At 50.1% G+C, this 19,576-nt stretch overlaps 1 protein-coding gene across 1 annotated transcript; it reads left to right on the top strand.

Moving 5' to 3' along the window:
• Positions 1-5,394: 5,394 nt before the first annotated feature.
• On the top strand, positions 5,395-14,826 carry DHRS2 (dehydrogenase/reductase 2). The gene is made up of 9 exons (XM_037987521.2): positions 5,395-5,909; positions 7,964-8,141; positions 8,316-8,493; positions 8,953-9,054; positions 12,336-12,403; positions 13,284-13,335; positions 13,582-13,716; positions 14,003-14,058; positions 14,319-14,826. The coding sequence occupies exons 2-9, from the start codon at positions 8,002-8,004 to the stop codon at positions 14,428-14,430; spliced, it is 843 nt and encodes a 280-aa protein (XP_037843449.2). The 5' UTR covers positions 5,395-5,909; positions 7,964-8,001; the 3' UTR covers positions 14,431-14,826.
• The last annotated feature ends 4,750 nt before the right edge of the window (positions 14,827-19,576 follow it).

Raw genomic sequence — 19,576 nt, 5'->3', positions numbered from 1 at the left:
GGGTCTTGACTCTGTATCCAATTTGCCAGTCTGTATCTTTTAATTGGACAATTTAGTCCATTTATATTTAAGGTTAATATTGTTATGTGTGAACTTGATCCTGTCATTGTGATATTAGCTGGTTATTTTGCTCATTAGTTGATGCAGTTTCTTCCTAGCATCAGTGGTCTTTACCTTTCGGCATGTTTTTGCAATGGCTCGTCCTGGTTGTTCCTTTCCATGTTTAGTGCTTCCTTCAGGGTCTCTTGTAGGGCAGGCCTGGTGGTGACAAAATCTCTAAGCATTTGCTTGTCTGTAAAGGATTTTATTTCTCCTTCACTTATGAAACTTAGTTTGGCTGGATATGAAATTCTGGGTTTAAAATTCTTTCCTTTAAGAATGTTGAATATTGGCCCCCACTCTCTTGTGACGTGGAGAATTTCTGCCGAGAGATCTGCTATTAGTCTGATGGGCTTCCCTTTGTGTGTAACCCGACCTTTCTCTCTGGCTGCCCTTAACATTTTTTCCTTCATTTCAACTTTGGTGAATCTGACAATTATGTGTCTTGGAGTTGCTCTTCTCGAGAAGTATCTTTGTGGCGTTCTCTGTATTTCCTGAATTTGAAAGTTGGCCTGCCTTACTAGGTTGGGGAAGTTCTCCTGGATGATGTCCTGAAGAGTGTTTTCCAACTTGGTTCCATTTTCCCCCTCACTTTCAGGCACACCAATCCGACAAGATTTAGTCTTTTCACATAATCCCAAATTTCTTGGAGGCTTTGTTCATTTCTTTTTCTTCTTTTTTCTCTAGACTTCTCTTCTTGCTCTTTTCATTTGTTTGATCTTCAATCATTGATACTCTTTCTTCCAGTTGATCGTGTCGATTACTGTAGTTTGTGCATTTGTCACGTATTTCTCGTGTCATGGTGTTTATCTCTATCAGTTCGTTTATGGCCTTCTCTGCATTGATTATTCTAGTTATCCATTCTTCCATTCTTTTTTCAATATTTTTACTTTCTTTGCACTGGTTACATTGTTCCTCCTTAGCTCTGAGAAGTTTGATCAACCAAAGCCTTCTTTCTCAGCTCGTCAAAGTCATTCTCTGTCCAGCTTTGATCCGTTACTGGTGATGAGGTGCATTCCTTTGGAGGGGGAGATGTGCTCTGATTTTTTGAATTTCCAGCTTTTCTGCCCTGCTTTTTCCCCATCTTTGTGATTTTATCTGCCTTTCATCTTTGATGACGGTGACGAACTGATGGGGTTTTGGTATGGGTGTCCTTTCTGTTTGTCAGTTTTCCTTCTAACAGTCAGGACCCTCAGCTGTAGGTCTGTTGGAGATTGCAAGCTTTGTCTCAGGGGTGTACCCCACTGAGCGAGGTGTGAGGTGTCGGTCTGCACCTAGTAGGGGATGTCTCCCACTTAGGCTACTCAGGGTTGAGGGACTCACTTTAGCAGGCAGTCTGTACGTTCTCAGATCTCAAACTCCATGCTGAGAGATCCACTGCTCTCTTCAAAGCTGTTAGACAGGATCCTTTACCTCTGCCGAGGTTTCTGCTGCTTTTTGTTTAGTTATGGTAAACAAATGTCCCCAGAGGTGGAGTCTACAGAGACAGGCAGGCCCCCTTGAGCTGCGGTGGGCTCCACCCAGTTCGAGCTTCCTGGCAGCTTTTTTTTACCTACTTAAGCCTCAGCAATGGTGGGCACCCCTCCCCCAGCCTCGCTGCCACCTTGCAGTTAGATCTCAGACTGCTGTGCTAGCAACAAGGGAGGCTCTGTGGGCGTGGAATCCTCCCATCCAGGTGTGGGATATAATATCCTGGTTTGCCATTTGCTAAGACGCTTGGTAAAACGTAGTATTAGGGTGGGAGTTACCCGATTTTCCAGGTGTTGTGTTTCTCAGTTTCCCTTGGCTAGGAAAAGGAATTCCCTTCCCCCTTGCACTTCCCAGGTGAGGCAATGGCTCGCCCTGCTTCAGCTCTCACTGGTCAGACTGCACCAGCTGACCAGCACCGATTGTCCAGCACTCCCCAGTGAGATGAACCCAGTACTTCAGTTGAAAATACAGAAATCACCCGTCCTCTATGTTGCTCACGCTGGGACCTGGAGGTTGGAGCTGCTCCTATTAGGCCATCTTGCTCCGGGACCAACAATATATTTTTTTAGATTCCTTTATGTTGTTCAGTGTGGCTTCAGTTCATTCATTTTCATTATTGTATAGTATTCCATTATAGAAATGCAACATGATTTGTTTATCCATTCCACCATTAATAGGCATATAGACTTTGATATGGTTTAGGTATGTGTCCCTGCCCAAATCTCATGTTGAATTGTAATCTCCAATGTTGGAGGAGGGGGCCTAGTGGAAGGTGATTGGATCAGGGGGGTTAGATTTCCCCCTTGCTGTTCTTGCGATAGTGAGTTGACATGAGATCTGGTTTTTTAAAAGTGTGTAGCACCTCCTGCTTTGCTCTGCTCCAGCTGTGTAAGACCTGCCTGCTTCACTTCACCTTCTGTCCTAATTGTAAGTTTCCTGAGGCCTTCCAAGCCTTGCTTCCTGTGCAGCCTGTGGAATTGTGAGTCAATTAAACCTCGTTTCTTTATAAATTACCCAGTCTCAGGTAGTTTTTTTTTTTTTTTTTTTTTTTTTAGAGAGGGTCTTGCCCTGTCTCCCAGGCTGGAGTATGGTGTGCAATATCAGCTCACTGCAGCCTTGACCTCCTGGGCTCAAGCAATCATCCCATCTTTGGCTCCCGAGTAGTTGACTACAGGTGCACACCACCACACTCAGTTAATTTTTGTAGAGACAGGATTTCACCATGTTGCGCAGGCTGGTCTCAAACTCCTGAGCTCAAGGGATATGCCCACATTGGCCTCCCCAAGTACTGGGATTACAGGTGTGAGCTACCATGCCTGGCCTCAGGTAGTTCTTTATCGCAGTGTGAAAACAAACTAATATAGACTTGTTTCCAGTTTGGAACATTCTAAGCAGGCTTCTGTGAACGTGTGTGTACAGTCTCTTGGTGCACACATGACCTTCCTTCTGCAGGATGCTAGTTCCCTCTACAGAGTCAGAGATCTATATTTTCAACTTCTCCATATAACGCCAAATCATTTCCCAAAGTGATTATGTGTCCAGAATTGGTGGGTTCTTGGTCTCACTGACTTCAAGAATGAAGCCGCGGACCCTCGCGGTGAGTGTTACAGTTCTTAAAGATGGTAGTCCAGAGTCTGTTCCTTTAGATGTCCAGATGTGTCTGGAGCTTCTTCTTTCTGGTGGGTTCGTGGTCTCTGACAGGAGTGAAGCTGCAGACCTTCATGGTGAGTGTTACAGCTTTTAAAGGTGGTGCATCTGGAGTTGTTCATTCCTCCCGGTGGGTGGGTTTGTGGTCTCGCTGACTTCAGGAGTGAAGCTACAGACCTTCGTGGTGAGTGTTACAGCTCATAAAGGCAGCATGGACCCAAAGAGTGATCAGCAGCAAGATTTATTGCAAAGAGCAAAAGAACAAAGCTTCCACCAATGTGGAAGGGGACCCAAGACAGTTGCTGCTGGCTGGCTGGACAGCCTGCTTTTATTCCCTTATCTGACCCCACCCACATCCTGCTGATTGGAGCTGATTGGTCCATTTTACAGAGCGCTGACTGGTCCATTTTGTCAGAGTGCTGATTAGTGCATTTACAATCCCTGAGATAGACACAGAGTGCTGATTGGTGCATTTACAATCCTCTAGCTAGACGTAAAAGTTCTCCAAGTCCCCACTAGGTTAACTAGATACAGAGTACTGACTGGTGTATTTACAAACCCTGAACTAGACACAGAGTGCTGATTGGTGTATTTACAAACCCTGAGCTAGACACAGAGTGCTAACCCACGTGTTTACAATCCTCTAGCTAGACACAGAGTGCTAGACACAAAAGTTCTCCAAGTCCCCACTAGGTCAGCCAGACACAGAGCACTGATTGGTGTATTCACAAACCTTGAGCCAGACACAGGGTGCTGACTGGTGTATCCACAAACCCTGAGCTAGACACAGACTGCTGATTGGCACATTCACAATCCCCTAGTTAGACACAAGAGTCCTCCAAGTCCCCACTAGACTCAGGAGCCCAGTTGGCTTCACCTAGTGGATCCCATGCCAGGGCCACAGGTGGAGCTGCCCACCAGTCCCACACCATGCACCCATACTCCTCAGCCCCTGGGCGGTTGATGAGACCTAGTGCCATGGAGCAAGGGGCGGGCTGGCACTGCTAGGGGACCTGGTGCACCCACCACAGCTGCTGGCCCAGCTGCTAAGCCCCTCACTGCCCTGGGCCCGCGGTGCCGGCTGGCTGCTCTGAGTGTGGGGCCTACTGAGCCCACACCTGCAGGAACTCGCACTGGTCTGTGAGCACTGCGTGCAGCCCCAGTTCCCGCCCATGCCTCTCTCTCCACACCTCCCCATAAGCAGAGGGAGCTGGCTCCAGCCTTGGCCAGCCCAGAGAGGGGCTCCCACAGTGCAGTGGTGGGCTAAAGGGCTCCTCAAGTGCCACCAGAGTGGACACCAAGGCTGAGGAGGCACTGAGAGTGAGGGCTCCTAGTACATTGTCACCTTTCAATTGTACTTACCCTGTATCCAGCATTGAATGAGAGTTTCTGTTGGTTTCGCTTTTTCAGCTAGAAGTGAGAAGTAACAATGTGCCAGCAGCCCTCACTCACTCTCCGCCTCAGCGTTCACTCTGGCCATGCTCAAGGAGCCCTTCAGCCCACCGCTGTGCTGTGGGGTCCCCTCTGGGGCTGGCTGAGGCCGGAGCTGGCTCCTTCTGCTCACGGGGAGGTGTGGAGGGAGAGGTGTGGGCAGGAGCTGGGGCTGCACATGGCACTCACGGGCTGGCGCAGGTTCCAGGTGGGCATGGGCTCAGCCCTGCACTCACCCAGAACCAGCACAGGCTGGCACGTGCTGGGCTTGATTGGGGGACGAGCTCCCTCTGGGCTACCAGAGTGCCCTGGCTAGGTGCTGCAAAGTCCCACGGAGAGTGTCATTGAGAGGTGAAATTGGCTGGGCTTCTGGGTCAGGTGGGGACCTAGAGAACTTTTCTGTCTAGCTAAAGGTTTGTAAACGCACCAATCAGCACTCTGTGTCTAGCTAAAGGTTTGTAAATGCACCAATCATCACTCTGTGTCTAGCTAAAGGTTTGTAAATGCACCAATCAGCACTCCGTGTCTAGCTAATCTGGTGGGGACTTGGAGAACTTACGTGTCTAGCTACAGGATTGTAAATGCACCAGTCAGCACTCTGTCAAAATGGACCAATCAGCTCTCTGTAAAACAGACCAATCAGCTCTCTGTAAAATGGACCAATCAGGTCTCTGTAAAATGGACCAATCAGCAGGATGTGGGTGGGGCCAGATAAGGGAATAAAAGCAGGCCACTGGAGCCAGCAGCGGCAACCCACTTGAGTCCCCTTCCATGCTGTGGAAGCTTTGTGTTTTCGCTCCTCTCAATAAATTTTGCTGCTACTCAGTCTTCGGGTCCGTGCTGCTTTTAAGAGCTGAAACACTCACTGCGAAGGTCTGCAACTTCACTCCTGAGCCCAGCAATACCACGAACCCACTGGAAGGAATGAATAACTCCAGATGTGCCACCTTTAAGAGCTGTAACAGTTACTGTGAAGGTCTGCAGCTTCACTCCTGAAGCCAGCAAGACCACAAACCCACTGGGAGGAACGAACAACTCTGGACAGGAGGAACGAACAAGTCTGGACACACCATCTTTGAGAACTGTAACACTCACCCGAGGGTCCACGGCTTCATTCTTGAAGTCAGTGAGATCAAGAACCCACCAATTCCAGACACATTTTGGCTACCACAAAGGGGCTATTGCCTATTGCCAAGCGGTGAGATTATCACCAAGTGGTGAGACCATTGCCTATCACCAAGCTGGGAGACTATCACCAAGTGGTGAGTACCATCAGACCCCTTTCACTTCCTGTTCTGTCCTATTTTTCCTTAGAGTTTGGGGGCTAAATAACGGGCACCTGTTGGCCAGTTAAAAGCGACTAGCATGGCTGGTGGACTAAAGACATGGGTGTCAGGCTTTCTGGGAAAGGGCTCTCTTAACAACCCCCAACTCTTCGGAGTTGGGAACGTTGGTTTGCCTGGAAGCAGCTTCTGCTTTTCCTGTACTTCTGGGCTGAGCTGAGGGTCGACAGAGAGGAAAGCCATTCAGCTCTGGGGTCCCAACAAGTTGGTTGACCCTGCAGCCACGAGCAGAACTCTCAAAGTCATGTCGCTCAAGTGAGACTCGCCCATCTGTCCTATCTATCCTGACCCTTGTCCCCTGGGTCCTAATGGCTGCCAGACACACTTCCTCTTGCCTCTCTTCTCCAAGGCTAGTCCTGCTTCTAAAAAACCACTCCCTGTCTCTGGTGCTTTTCTAGTTTCTCCTATAATAATGATTTCTAGTATAAATTTCAGGACTCTGTTACCTTCTTTAGGCATCTGGGCTCACCAATCGGAAAGATATAATTTTTGCCCAAAGCCCCATTGTAGGGGGGACTATCTTGGATTTTAGGATCCTTCCTCAGACAAGCAGGCCCAGCAAAAGCTATTCTTGAAACTAGGATATGGGGAGTCTCAGAAATTGTATCCTTCCTAGTCATATAAGTGAGGACAAAAGGTGTCACTCTTCCAACCCTGGAGATCCCTTTCCTCCCTCAGGGTATGGCCCTACAATTCATTTTTGGGGCATAACATCATTATAGGACATGGGTAAGTTCCCAATACTAACAGGAGAATGCTTAGGACTCTAACAGGTTTTTGAGAATGCATCAGTAAGGGCCACTAAATCCGATTTTTCTTGGTCCTCCTTGTGGTCTAGGAGGAGAGGCAAGGGTGCAGCACTCTGTCTAGCTAATAGGGTGGGGACTTGGAGAACTTTTGTATCTAGTTAGAGGATTGTAAACACACCAATTAGCACTCTGTGTCTAGCTAAAGGTTTGTAAATGCAACAATCAGCACTCTGTCAAAATGGACCAATCAGCTCTTTGTAAAATGGACCAATCAGCTCTCTGTAAAATGGACCAATCAGGTCTCTGTAAAATGGACCAATCAGCAGGATGTGGGTGGGGCCAGATAAGAGAATAAAAGCAGGCCACCTGAGGCAGCAGCGGGCAACCAGCTGGAGTCCCCTTCCGCTATGTGGAAGCTTTGTTCTTTCCCTCTTCGCAATACGTCTTGCTGCTGCTCACTCTTTGGGTCTGTGCTGCCTTTAAGAGCTATAACACTCACCGTGAAGGTCTGCAACTTCACTCCTGAGGCCAGTGAGACCACGAACGCACCGGAAGGAAAGAACAACTCCAGATGCATTGCCTTTAAGAGCTGTTAAGTTACTGTGAAGGTTACTGTGAAGGTCTGCAACTTCACTCCTGAAGCCAGCAAGACCACAAACCCACCAGGAGGAATGAACAACTCTGGATAGGAGGACCGAACAACTCTGAACCTACCATCTTCAAGAACTGTAATGTTCACCGCAAGGGTCTGCGGCTTCATTCTTGAAGTCAGCAAGAGCAAGAACCCACCAATTCCAGACACAGAAGCAGTTAATTACTGGCATAATTGTTGGTGCCTGGCATCCTCATTTAACTGGGAAGGTGCATGGGTGGGGTTCAGGGCTGAGTCCGTGGTTTACTAGGGTGTCCCCACCTCTACTGCCCGGTGCCTGACACATTGCCAGTGCTCAATGTTTGCTATGCAATGAATGGAAAAATCACCCTTGTCTACCGAATGTTGAGTCTCACATTTTAATTTGTGAATAATTTCCCCAGTTTTATAGCTTAGGAGTGTTCATGGATTGCTTTCCTGACCTGAGGTTCATGTTTGAAATTTACCCTAACCAACCTGACTCTCTGCCACTCTCTGTTGCTGGCCTTGTCTGTCTGGAGGAAGGAGGAGGGTAGATTACTTTCATGCTCACTGAGGCATCAGTGATAAGTGAAACTGATTATTTGCCCTAGGCCTGATTCAGCAGGAAGCATCGCAGACACCAACCACCATGCTGTCAGCAGTGGCCCGGGGCCAGTGGGGCTGGTTTCATCCCTGTGCTAGGCTTTCTGTGAGGATGAGCAGCACTGGGATAGACCGGAAGGGCATCCTGGCTGAACGGGTAGCCGTGGTCACAGGGTCTACCAGTGGGTGAGTGCTGGATTGCCCATGGGTCCTGACCCCTCACAGGGTCCTTGTGGCTTCCACAAGGACTCAGAGTTTCAAAGCAAGACCCAGCTTTATTTGCTGATTTCCAGAACTGGGTAGAGGAAGGACAGTGGGGAGAGGCTGAGGCTGACTTGTGCCCTCCATTTCTGCATCCAGGATCGGCTTTGCCATCGCCCGGCGTCTGGCCCAGGACGGGGCCCACGTGGTCAGCAGCAGCCGGAAGCAGCAGAACGTGGACCGGGCTGTGGCCCAGCTGCAGAGGGAGGGACTGAGCGTGGCAGGCATTGTGTGCCACGTGGGGAAGGCTGAGGACCGGGAGCGGCTGGTGGCCACAGTGAGGGGGCAGGTGGTGGAAGGACACAGAGAGGGGAAAATGCAGAACCTTTCCTTCACTGCTCAGACCTGGGAGGGGGTCTAGAATATGTCCTGAGACCGTGACTGCCCAGGCTGACCTTGCTGTCCAGAAGGTCCCTCGGGAAAGTGGCCTGTTCGTGAGAGGACCCTCACCCCACCCCCAGGCCCTGGAAGAATCATTGTGGAGGAAGAGTCTGAAGGGGTGAGGGAGGTCCCCAGAGGGACCTTCCTCTCTCAGTGCCTGGCCCCAGGAGCCTGCCCTTGGGACACCTAGGTCACTTTCCTTCAGGAGAGTTTGGTTTTCACAGGAGCCTTGTAACCATTTCTGGCTGAAGCATCTGCTCTGCAAGCTTTGCCTAAAGGCCCTATGACCTGGACTGCCCTGGGAGGGAGAGCCCTCCTTAGGCCATCTGCACACTCACCCAAGCTCTCTCCGCAGGCCCTGGAGCACTGTGGGGGCGTCGACTTCCTGGTGTGCTGTGCAGGGGTCAACCCTCTGGTGGGGAGCACTCTGGGGACCAGTGAGCAGATCTGGGACAAGGTGAGAGGCCTGCCCCCGGGAGGCGGCTGAGGTCCCGATGCCAGCTCTGCACTGGACTCCAGCATGCCTGTGCCCACCAAGACTCTCTGTTTCCCTCCAGAGGTTATTGGAGAAGCAGGCCCTGGGTGGTAGTCCTGCCTGGCTAGGTGTCTCCCAAAATGTGCCTGGATGCTACTTTCTGGCTTGTTGATTCTTAAATCTGGCCCCTACACTTTCCACTTTCTTTTCTCTTCTCATCCTTTTTGCATTTAATCATTCAGCAGATATTTATTGCTGTGTGCCAGGCACCACCATTCCAGGCTCTAGGGATACAACTGTGAATGGTTAGTCAGAGTCTCTCTGTAAAAGTCAAGCATTTCTGTGTGTTGCACCCTTTTGTAGAGGAAGATACAGGTACTGTGTTTTTCTTTGGTGACCTGTGCCTCTTGCAGAGACTCACTCTCTCCTGGAAGGGGGCTCCTCATTGAGTCTACACGAACTTGCTGTCAGGACCAGATCCAGCCATCAGCATTCCGGGGGATTAGACATCCCAGCCTGCTGCCAGTCCATTTAAGGATTCTGCCACCTGGTCCACAAGGGACTGGGAGAGACCTTGTAAAATGCCTTGAAGCCCATCTTGGGCCTAATTGTTCCCCAATGACTTATGTTCCTTTCACTCTCATGTTTTGTTCCCTGTTCTCTCTGTCAGAATGCATGGTGATGAATCTCATTCTTTCTGCCACTGTGAGCATTCCCCACTCTGCCCTAAGCACTGGGTCAAAGTGTTTCCTGCCTTCTGGCCTTAGTGTGTTCTGCCTTCCTTAGCTCCTGCACTCTCATTTGCCAACATCATCTTCAGGCTGGCCCCTCCCTTCTATCTGCCCTTGGCTGGGTGCCCTTGGCTACATCCTCAGAGATGATCTGAAATTTGAGCTCCCTGCAGCCCCTGCTGAGCTGCTTCCCCAGGCTCTTTAGCTATATTCTTAATGCTTCCAAAGGATCATTTGTGAGTTTATAGCTGGGATTTTATTGCTGACAGTCTCCTAACCCTTCTGAATCATTTTCCTGTTTGGTATCTCAGTTCACAGGATCATGACTCTTTTTCTCGAAACTGTTTGCAGTCTTCCCTCCTGAAGCTGAGGGCAGATGCCAACAATCTGACCTTACTTTCTCGGATTCTCCCCTGTTCTCCAAGGACTTGGCCTTCAGTGAGCGATTCTGTACCACTGGACAGAAATCATTGATGACTCGTCCCCGATCACATCTGCCATCACCTCAGAGGTGAAATTGTCACAACATGAGTTTAGAATTTACCAGATGCTCTGCTTTCAACTAAATGCAGTTTTCAGTAGGTGTCCTGTAAGGAGAATTCCTTACCATTCATCTTATTTTTGAGCCAGTGTTGAGGCCATCTCCAGGCAGACCCCCCCTTCGCTCTAGCAGGTTTCACCATTAGGAAAACCTCTAATCTGTTAAACCACCAAAACCACATCACCTCCATCCTTCTCCTTACCCAGTGACTCCAGCATGCACCCTCTTTCAGATTCATGGGTAGTTCTCTGCTCAGGACTACTTGGCACACAGAGCTACTCTCTCCTACTTTCTAATGGGGCAGTTTTCTTCATCAAGGGAGGGAGTCTCACCTTTTCTTTGGCATGGGTTTTGTTCCTGAGTCTAGGAGGGGCCTTACCTCAGCCCATCACTCAGCCTTATGCACATGGAGTTTTGGACAGATATCCTGTGGGTTGGTTGGGGTCTATTTTGTCCAGAAAACCCTTACAGCTAGCCTAATCCTCAATTCCTTCTTATTAGGGACCTCAGGGTGGTACCCTCTTCTGACATCTGGGCCACTTCTTGCAGTCATGGGGGGTCATCCCCCACACTGGTAACGTGCCGTCAAATGGGTCACAGCAACATTCAGCTTAAGTATTTCCCCAGCCCACATCCAAGGGATTGAGTGGGCATGAGATCGGGGGGTGGAAGAAACATTGAACAGTCCTGGTCAGTTGCAGATGTGCAGTCTCATTCCCTAGAGATACAGGATGCAGATGACCTGAATCAGGACAGATCCTTGCAGGAGGGGTTCCTGGTGCCATGTCAGTCCCACCTGGCGCTGTGCCTTAGCTCCCAGGCTCTGCCTCTGCATCTTTCCTTGCCACTTCCTCTCTCACTTCTCCCCTGTTCCCAGACCCACCAGACAGATCCTCCAGAGTGTCAGGACCTGTGTGGCTTAGCCTGGATTCTGACTTTAGTCACAGGCAGGATCAGCATAGACATCTAGCTCCCAGAATGGCAATTCTGTTTTGTCTCCCTGTTTGTATTGGCTGCAGGAAAGCTCAGAGCCAAGTCTGCGACAATCTGGTGTGTGTAGGCCTTCACAGCCTGCGTTTTGGTAACCAAATAATAGAGTAAATGCTCAGTCCTTATCACATGCTGTGAACTGTAGGCACCAACCTCACTCTTGCTTTTTCTTATTTTTCTGCACTGATTTTTCCTTTTCTCCATTTCTTCACACATTGTACCTATTTGATTTGTTTTATGCTGTTGCATTGTGAGATGCCTTAAATTCTATGGGGACAAGGTGAGAGCACAAGCAAATGAAAGCTCAGAGAGAGAAAAAAGACTGTTCCAGAAATCTCCCTTGCTTCTAGCACCTGCTTCCCCTCCATCAGACTGTCTTCAGTCTTTCTCCAGAGGCCTCTGCTTACAGTTTGTTGTTGCTGTTTTTTTTTAAGAGACAGGATCTCAGTCTGCCACCCAGGCTGGTGTGCAGTAGCATGGTCATGGCGCACTGCAGCTTCAAACTCCTGGGCTTAAGGGATCCTCCTGCCTCAGCCTCCTGAGTAGCTAGGATTACAGGTGTGCACCACCACACCAGGCCAATTATTTAAAAAATTTCTTGTAGAGACAGGGTCTCACTATGTTGCTCAGGCTGGTCTTGAACTTTTGACCTTGAGTAATCCTCCCACCTTGGTCTCCTAAAGTGCTGAGATTACAGACATGACCCACTGCCCCCAGTCCCCATTTTCTTTGAAAGGCCTGAACATTTCCTTCCTCGTGTCAGTCCTGAACAATTCACATTTTCAGGGCTCTGCTCACAGGCCTGTGACTTAGCCTGCACGCCTATGAAACCATTAGCAAATTGGAAATACCTCTTGCACTAGTCAGAAGGGGGATTAGTTTCTCTTACCTGCACACAAATTGGGTCTGCTGCACAAATTACAGGGCTCCAAGCATCTTATGAGATCAGGACCTGGGTTGACCATGTCTCTGCCCTCATCCATGTTTTGCTCTGATTTCAGATCCTAAATGTGAATGTGAAGTCCCCAGCCTTGCTGCTGAGCCAGTTGCTGCCCTACATGGAGAAGAGGTACTACAGGGTGGAGGTGGGGACCAGTGGGAGTTGGGGATCGGAGTTGGGCACTAAAGTAGAGTCAGTAGCACAGCCGGTAGTGGGTGGAGGATAGAAGAGGTCTCTCTGGGATCTCCACATCCCTTATCTTGTCCTGCCTCACCTTCTGTGTGGCTACCATTCCCAATTCCAGTGGCTGCAGGATGAGAGCAGTATTCCAGGGGCCCAGGCATAGTCTCCTTGGCCTTGACATCAGCAGGTTTGGTACAAGGCTATGCTTTAGTTTCTTGACCTTGTTGGCTGGTCATTGTTACCTTACCTGCTCTCTGTTCTTACCAACTTAAAACCAATGACAGGGTTAGCCCCATTCCTCTCCATAGGAAAAAGCCTTCCTCATGCCCGCGCTTGGTCTCCAGGGACCCTGCCTGTGTTCTAGGTCCTGCAGATCTGACTGTACTCCTCACAGACACACCCTTAGGAACTGGCTAGGGGCTGTCTTCAGTAGAAGGAAAGTTCCTGACCGTCACTTCTGGTCTCCCTTACCCCATCTGCTCCTTAGAGGTTGCCCATGGATAGGCACTCACCATCAGCCTTGGATGCCTGTTCACCAAATCCACCCTGCCCTCTCCTTCAAGCACCCGGCAAGAGAGGAAGCAGCGTAGAAGGGTTCTGAGCATGGACATTGTATTTATGAGAAATAGGGATGGAATCCCAGCTCTGCCATGTATTGGCTGGTACTAAACCTCTCTGAGTCTCAGTTTCTTGAACTCTGAGATGGGGATAGTAATAGGACCTGTGTTGCTTCTGTGAGGGTTACATCATTTAGTGACCGCCTGATGGTATCACCATCAGTGGTAAGCTCTTAGCTTCAGCTTCTCTTGTGTTTGTCTCATCTCAGGAAGGGTGCTGTCACCCTGGTCTCTTCCGTTGCAGCTTATTTTCCAAGAATGGTAAGTGCCTGGTCCTTGTGCTCCTCAGTGGTGTAGGGTGAGGGGCAACTTTGTCCTCTTCCTCAGAGCCTTACAGAGAAAGTGCCTGAGAAAGACCCCCACCATCCTCCTGCTGCCCTGGGCTGAGCTTGTCTCCATGTGGGTGGGAGGGCTGCTGCGCCTGTGAGATCCCTGTAGGTGAGAAATCCAACCAATGCTTTCCCCTGCTCTCCTGTATCCTAATCACTCTCTCAATTCCCCTCCCAGGAGCTGGGTGTCTACAATGTCAGCAAGACAGCACTGCTGGCTCTCACTAGAACACTGGCATTGGAGCTGGCCCCCAAGGACATCCGGGTAAACTGCCTGGTTCCAGGAGTAATCAAGACTGACTTCAGCAAAGTGGTGAGGATTGGGTGTGTCCTCCATCTCCCAGTCTGGCTAAGTGGGAACCCTGCCCAGTGACTAAGGGATAAAGGGGTGACTGAATCCTTAGGTCAGCATGCTTGTGACTGAGGTCTTCATTGTTCTCTGAACTCAGCTATGGTGCAGTCCATCCATCCTGAGAAGATGCTCCTTCTTTTGAGAAGGGCAAACCTGCCCTAGGTGCTCTGCCTGGTGGCCTTCCCGGGGCCCTGCCCATCTCCTTGTTTTAGTAGCACTGACTCTTTCATTTCTTCCCTTTCCCCAGTTACATGGGAATGAGTCTCTCCTCAAGTACCTCAGGGAGTGTCTTCAGATGCAGAGGCAAGTGGGATTTGGAGATTTGGTGGTCTGTGTGTGGCTGGGCAGGAGCAGTTGAGTCTATTGCAAGAGCAGACCGCTCCCTGTCATCTGACAATTCTTTTTTGCTGAAATCTGGAGTCCACATGGCCCTGGAGGGTGCAAGTAGCCCTGTTGCGTCCACCTTGTTCCCCATAGAGCCCACTCCCACCTATCATCCGTGAGCCCCAGAGCAGCAGAATCAGAGTACAAGATGCTTGACACTGTGTCCTCCTTCCATCCAGGATTGGAGAGCCGGAGGACTGTGCAGGAGTCGTGTCCTTCCTGTGCTCTCCAGATGCCAGCTACATCACCGGGGAGAACATCGCAGTGGCAGGCTTCTCCTCTCGGCTCTGAGGGGAGTGGGGGTGGCTGTGCAGCTGTGGCCCCAGGCCCAGGAGCCTGAGGGGGTGTCTAGGTGATTCTTTGGATCTGGAGACAGGGTCTGCCATTCTGCTAGACTAGAAATTTGGGGACTTACTCATGCTGGGCTCGAGGGAGAAGAAAAACCCTTCAGTATTCTCCTTAGGACTTATCTGCATGACTATTGTAGATTTGGCTGATTCAATCAACATGTGGGGTTCTCGGTGTGGGGCTGGGGAGCTGAAGGATTTTATGGAGCTGTTGCTTTGGAGGAACCTTAAGGGAAAGGAGTAGAAGCTCAGGCCTCTGAAGGATCTCAGCTCCTCCTCTCTGTAATTTGTGCTTTAAGCATTTTTTTTTTTCCTAAAATAAACTCAAATTTATCCTCAAGTCTGGAAGCGTCTGTCAAGGGTAGAGCCCAGGGCAGCATGGTGGGAAGAGGCCTCTACCGCCAGCTGCTCTGAGATTGTTGCAGACACACGGAGGTGGGAGTGAGTGTGCTGCCTTGCAGAAGGCTCTGTGTGTGCTCCATTATCTGAACTGGGCCTGCTGGGGGCTCAGCAAGGTGGTGGTGGGTGACGGTGGAAAGATTCTGGGGTTCTCCCAGGGGTCCTCCAGGCTGGTACTTCTTAACATTTTCTGGGCCACACAGGCCTTTGAGAACCTAGAGAAAACAGTTATACCAAATCTTGTGTGTAGTTCCAGTTAGAAGAGAGTAGTCAGAGCTGAAGTTCCTCTTGGGGTGAACACACGACTGTCTGGAAAGGGCTCTGTGTATTGTCCTGAGTCATATTCGGGGGCACTACCCTCTGTACATGCATACCCAAGCTCAGCCCAGTGGAGGGGGAACAGTGGTCCTCAAGTTTTCTGTGGCCCTGAGCATCCCTCTTGTCACCCATAAGTGTTGTCCTGAACCAGTCCAGAGGGAGGAACTGAGACAAGACTTCCAAGCTGACCCCCAGCATTGGTCTCATGGAAGTCCTTCAACAACGCCTCCTCTCCACACCACCTGGGGACAGGTCCTTATGGAGTGAATAGCTCAATTACAAAGCATTTGTGCATCTTACTACAAGCTATGCATTGTGCCAGGCACCCTGGAGAACACGGACATAAATAAGACCAAACCTCCCTCCAGGTCTTTCAGTGTGGTGGGAAGACAGAAGGCAGAACACTCATCAGAAAATAAGGCAGAACATGTTTATTCGTTTGATGCATTTATTGACTACCACTCTGTGCCAGTCACTGTTCTAGGAGCTTAGGGTATAGCAATGAACGAAACAAAATTTGCTGCCCTATGAGCTCACATGCTAGTCAGGAGAGACTGTAATAAATAACAAACATATTATATGTAGTGTTAGTAAGTACAGAATAAAAAAGATAAGGAGTAGAGAAGAGGAGTTGAGGGTGTGGGGGTGGTGGGCAAGCCAGGGTAGGCACATCATATGCAAAGCATCACAGGACCACAGAGGACCATGGCTTCCAATGAGGCTGGTGGAGGTGCCATCAGAGCTGAGACCTACTCATTAAACATAAGAACAAATTGGGTTACAGGAATGCTGTCTTTCAGTGGGAAGACCAGGATCTGAACAGGTGGCACGGTTAATGGTGAAGGGATAAATGCACCTCTGGGATCCTCAAGACATGGGAAGAAATATTACAGTAATGGACAAGACCAGAGTCTGGATGTGTTTTTGGCCCTCCAGATCCACTCCCCACCCTTCTCTGCCTGGCGTGGTGCCGGGCTGACCTCTATACTGCATCATGGAGGCTCCCTTGCTTTCAGGCTTTCACTCAGGAGTAGAACTGGGGAGGTCACATGTTTCCCTGGCCCCCTTCCTGAAGGCAGTGGCTGTGTCCACCAAGGACTATAGCTCCTGTGAGGCCACTGACACCCCCTCAACCATCAAGTGGCTCCCCACTTGGTCCCTTCATGCTGGGAATCACTGTTGCTGGTTCCTGGTGCTTCACTAACCTTTGCTGGTTACTTTAATCTTACCCACCTATGATTCCTTCATTTCATTCTCTTTAATTACTCCTTTGAATGTGGCCTGACAGGGGAGCCACAGCCAGGTCAGAGTGGGGCAACCCTGATAGGTTGAACTATTGAAATCTTTCTAACCACCCCCAGTCAGGCTGCTCTGGCCTCTTCCTTGGGTTCCTCCAGGCATTCCTATGACTCAGCAGCCAAAGGGTGAAGGGGTGACATGGCAGACTTGCCTCCTTTGTGGCCCAGGCCCTGCAGTAGATAAAAGACAAATACAAGAAGATCTCTGGAGGTGCCAGGGACCTGCCTGAGACCCCCCGGGCATCACCTCCCTCCTCCTGGCCTTCTGCAGCCAGGTTCCCACTCCTTTCCAGGAACTCCATGGAAAGGAAGAGGAATACAGTCACTTGGAGGTGAGCAGTGATTTCTCACTGGTTCAGAGACCACTTTTTACAGCTCCTCAATGTCCCTACTTCCAAAACGATTTTGGATGTTGAGCAGGGAGGGTCTTCCGGCTGAACAGTGCCTGGCCCTGCCTACTGCTCCTTCTCTTCCCACTGTCTAAGTTGTTTTCTCCCTCCTTCCTCATGGAATTGGGCCACCTGCAGGTCCTGTGCTGGGCCTCCCTAAAACCAGCTCTCCCTGCCTGGACATCTGTGCTATATCCAGGCTGCCCACCCTGGAAGGTGGGTACTACCATGCATCAGCCTCAGGTCACCCACCTCCATGGGCTGCTGAAGGAATGCATTCTTACGGAAGCACACCCCTCAGCCTGGGTTCTACAGAAAGCAGAGCCAGGTGTCAATGCTTCTGTGGCTTCTAGAGGAAGACAGGAAGAGCCGGAATTCAAATGAGGTCTCCATTCTCCAGCCCTCCATGATCCTTGCTGGAGGATCCTTGCTCCATCATCACTGCTTGGAGTAAGTCCCCTGGTGGAGTCGTTGCCCCAAACCTGCCCTGACTGGGAAGTAAGATTTGGAGACTCAGTTTCTGAGAAATGGGGGTCCCCCAAAATCCTTCCTGACTTCAAGGTGTGTGATTCTCATCTAATATTTGGTTTACAGCCCTCTCTCATGCAGCAATTGGGTGTGAATCCCTCCTATGGCAGTGTGTGGTGGGCATCCCAGGGTCCCAGGGGAGATTTGAACCAGTTACTGGGCTAGGTGCAACTTAGAATCAGGGCCAAACAGAAGAGTGTCTGAGTTACCCAGAGTCCCATACAGGTTCTAGTGGGTGAATTTATAGTGGAATCAGGCAACATAGACACAGGGCTTTTTTAGCCAAACTCATCAACTCTGGAGTGAGGATGAAGGAAAATGGATAACAAGGTCTTCCTGGTTTGGGACATGTCCAGGCCACAGTTCAGTGCCAGGATGTCACCTGAAGTGGCCCAATGGAGGGATCCCAGTGTGGGGGATGGTGGGGATCTAACTTCTCCAGTGACCCAAAAGCATAAGGTCTCAGCACTGAGGCTTCAGTCAGTGTGGGGAAGGTTCTACGGCCTGGATGAGCTGGGGAGACACAGCAAGGTGTAGTAGGAGATGCAGCAAGGAATGGAAGGCTGAATTCTCCATGTGAGAAGCCCAGGCCCAGAGAGGTGACTCACTCAAAGGTTCTGTAGCTCTGGAACAACTAAGGCAGTGAACATGGCCCTGCTACTCTTGCTTCAGCTCCATGACCTTCTCCTTCACCTTCAGGGGCTGAGTGCAGAGAAAGTAACCATGTAAGATGGGACAATGTCCTGTAGGCTTGCAGGAGAGACACCGAGAGTGGAGAGATTGGCTGCAGAGAGGCTGGTGGAACTACAGTTCGAAGTCCTCCCTGCAATGAGAGTAGGGAAAGCTTTGACTTCCTAGGTAAGAGCAGAGAGACGTCACCAAGACAGAAAGCCCCATTTCTGTACACAGTGGGGAGAAGAGGACTTTGCACATAGCCGAGCAATGCTCAAAGGGGGTATTTGGAGTCCTGGTGGCATGTGTGTTTGTGTGTGTGCAAGTGTGTGTGTGTCGTGTGTATGTGGTACAGTAGGACTGACCTTAGCAAGGGGAAGGGGTTGGAGAAAGTGTGGGTGAGGATGTGGGAGGTGTGGAGGGGGATTTGCACTTGACTTAGGGCTCTTGCCTCTTCCTCTGTTGAAATACCCATCCTGGGTCCAAGCTGAGCCAAGCCTTGCGGAGTGAGGAGTGTGGAACAGAGAGAAGGGAAGGCCTTCGTGCTCTGACTCAGCTCATCCACTCTGCCATGCTCCTTGGCTGCCTCACAGCCCCCTAAGTGGACAGAGTGCAGTGTCTTGTGGCCTAACTGGGTAGGGTGAGGACAAGGGCTGGGACTGATTGAGTCTTCCATCTCCTTCTCCCATAGTCTTTCTCAGTCCATGTTTCCAGCACAGGGGCTACTGGTTGTGGATAACCATGCACATGTGCTTTCTTGAGATAAATCACCTCAGTATTTATTTGATTTCCAGTAGCCTTGGGTGATACTGAGACTATTACCTGGGCTAATCAATGAGAAACAAAAAGCAAAACAACAGCCAGAGGGTTTCTGTTGGCTTGGAAGTGTCTGGGAGCTGGGAAGGAGGAGGAAATGGAACCCTGGAAGTGATGAAAGGCAGTGAGTGGGACTGAGTTTACAGCTCTTCAGGTGTGGGCAGAGCGCCTCAGGATGGGTCAGACTCTGGGGGCTGGAGTTGGAATAGCAGACTCTCCACTTTGGGAGCACTTTGTTGCCTACTTGTACATTTCAGGTTAATTCCCTTATCTCTGATCCCTTAAGAGAAAAGAGAAAAAGTCGTATGGCTATGGGGGAATTCTAGAGTGTGTAGGGATGGCCACAGATAAGCATTCTGGTAAACTAGGGTAATGGCATTCCAGCCCGTGGGTTCTCTGTCTGGTGACTCCCCAGGCAACCCATGCTTGTCTGGATGTTATCCCCACACCCTGAAATAAAAAGTGGTGCAAGCTTCAGCCCCTGTTTTTGCTTTTTCCGGGCTACTGTGTGGTTGGGGGAGATCCTGTTGTCCACTGTAACGGAGCACTCATCTCAGCACTGCGTATCTCCAGCTGTCCCTGCCAATGTTCTGCTTGTGAGGCTGGGCTTATCCAGCAGGAGGGAGGTCAGGGCAGCTCCAGGGTGAGGAACCCAGTGCTAAATTATAAC

The sequence above is a fragment of the Chlorocebus sabaeus genome, chromosome 29 (assembly GCF_047675955.1).
Source record: "Chlorocebus sabaeus isolate Y175 chromosome 29, mChlSab1.0.hap1, whole genome shotgun sequence".
In the NCBI taxonomy this organism is placed as follows: domain Eukaryota; kingdom Metazoa; phylum Chordata; class Mammalia; order Primates; family Cercopithecidae; genus Chlorocebus; species Chlorocebus sabaeus.
The sequence above is the reverse complement of the archived record's forward strand: the minus strand, read 5'-3'. Positions and strand labels throughout refer to the sequence as shown.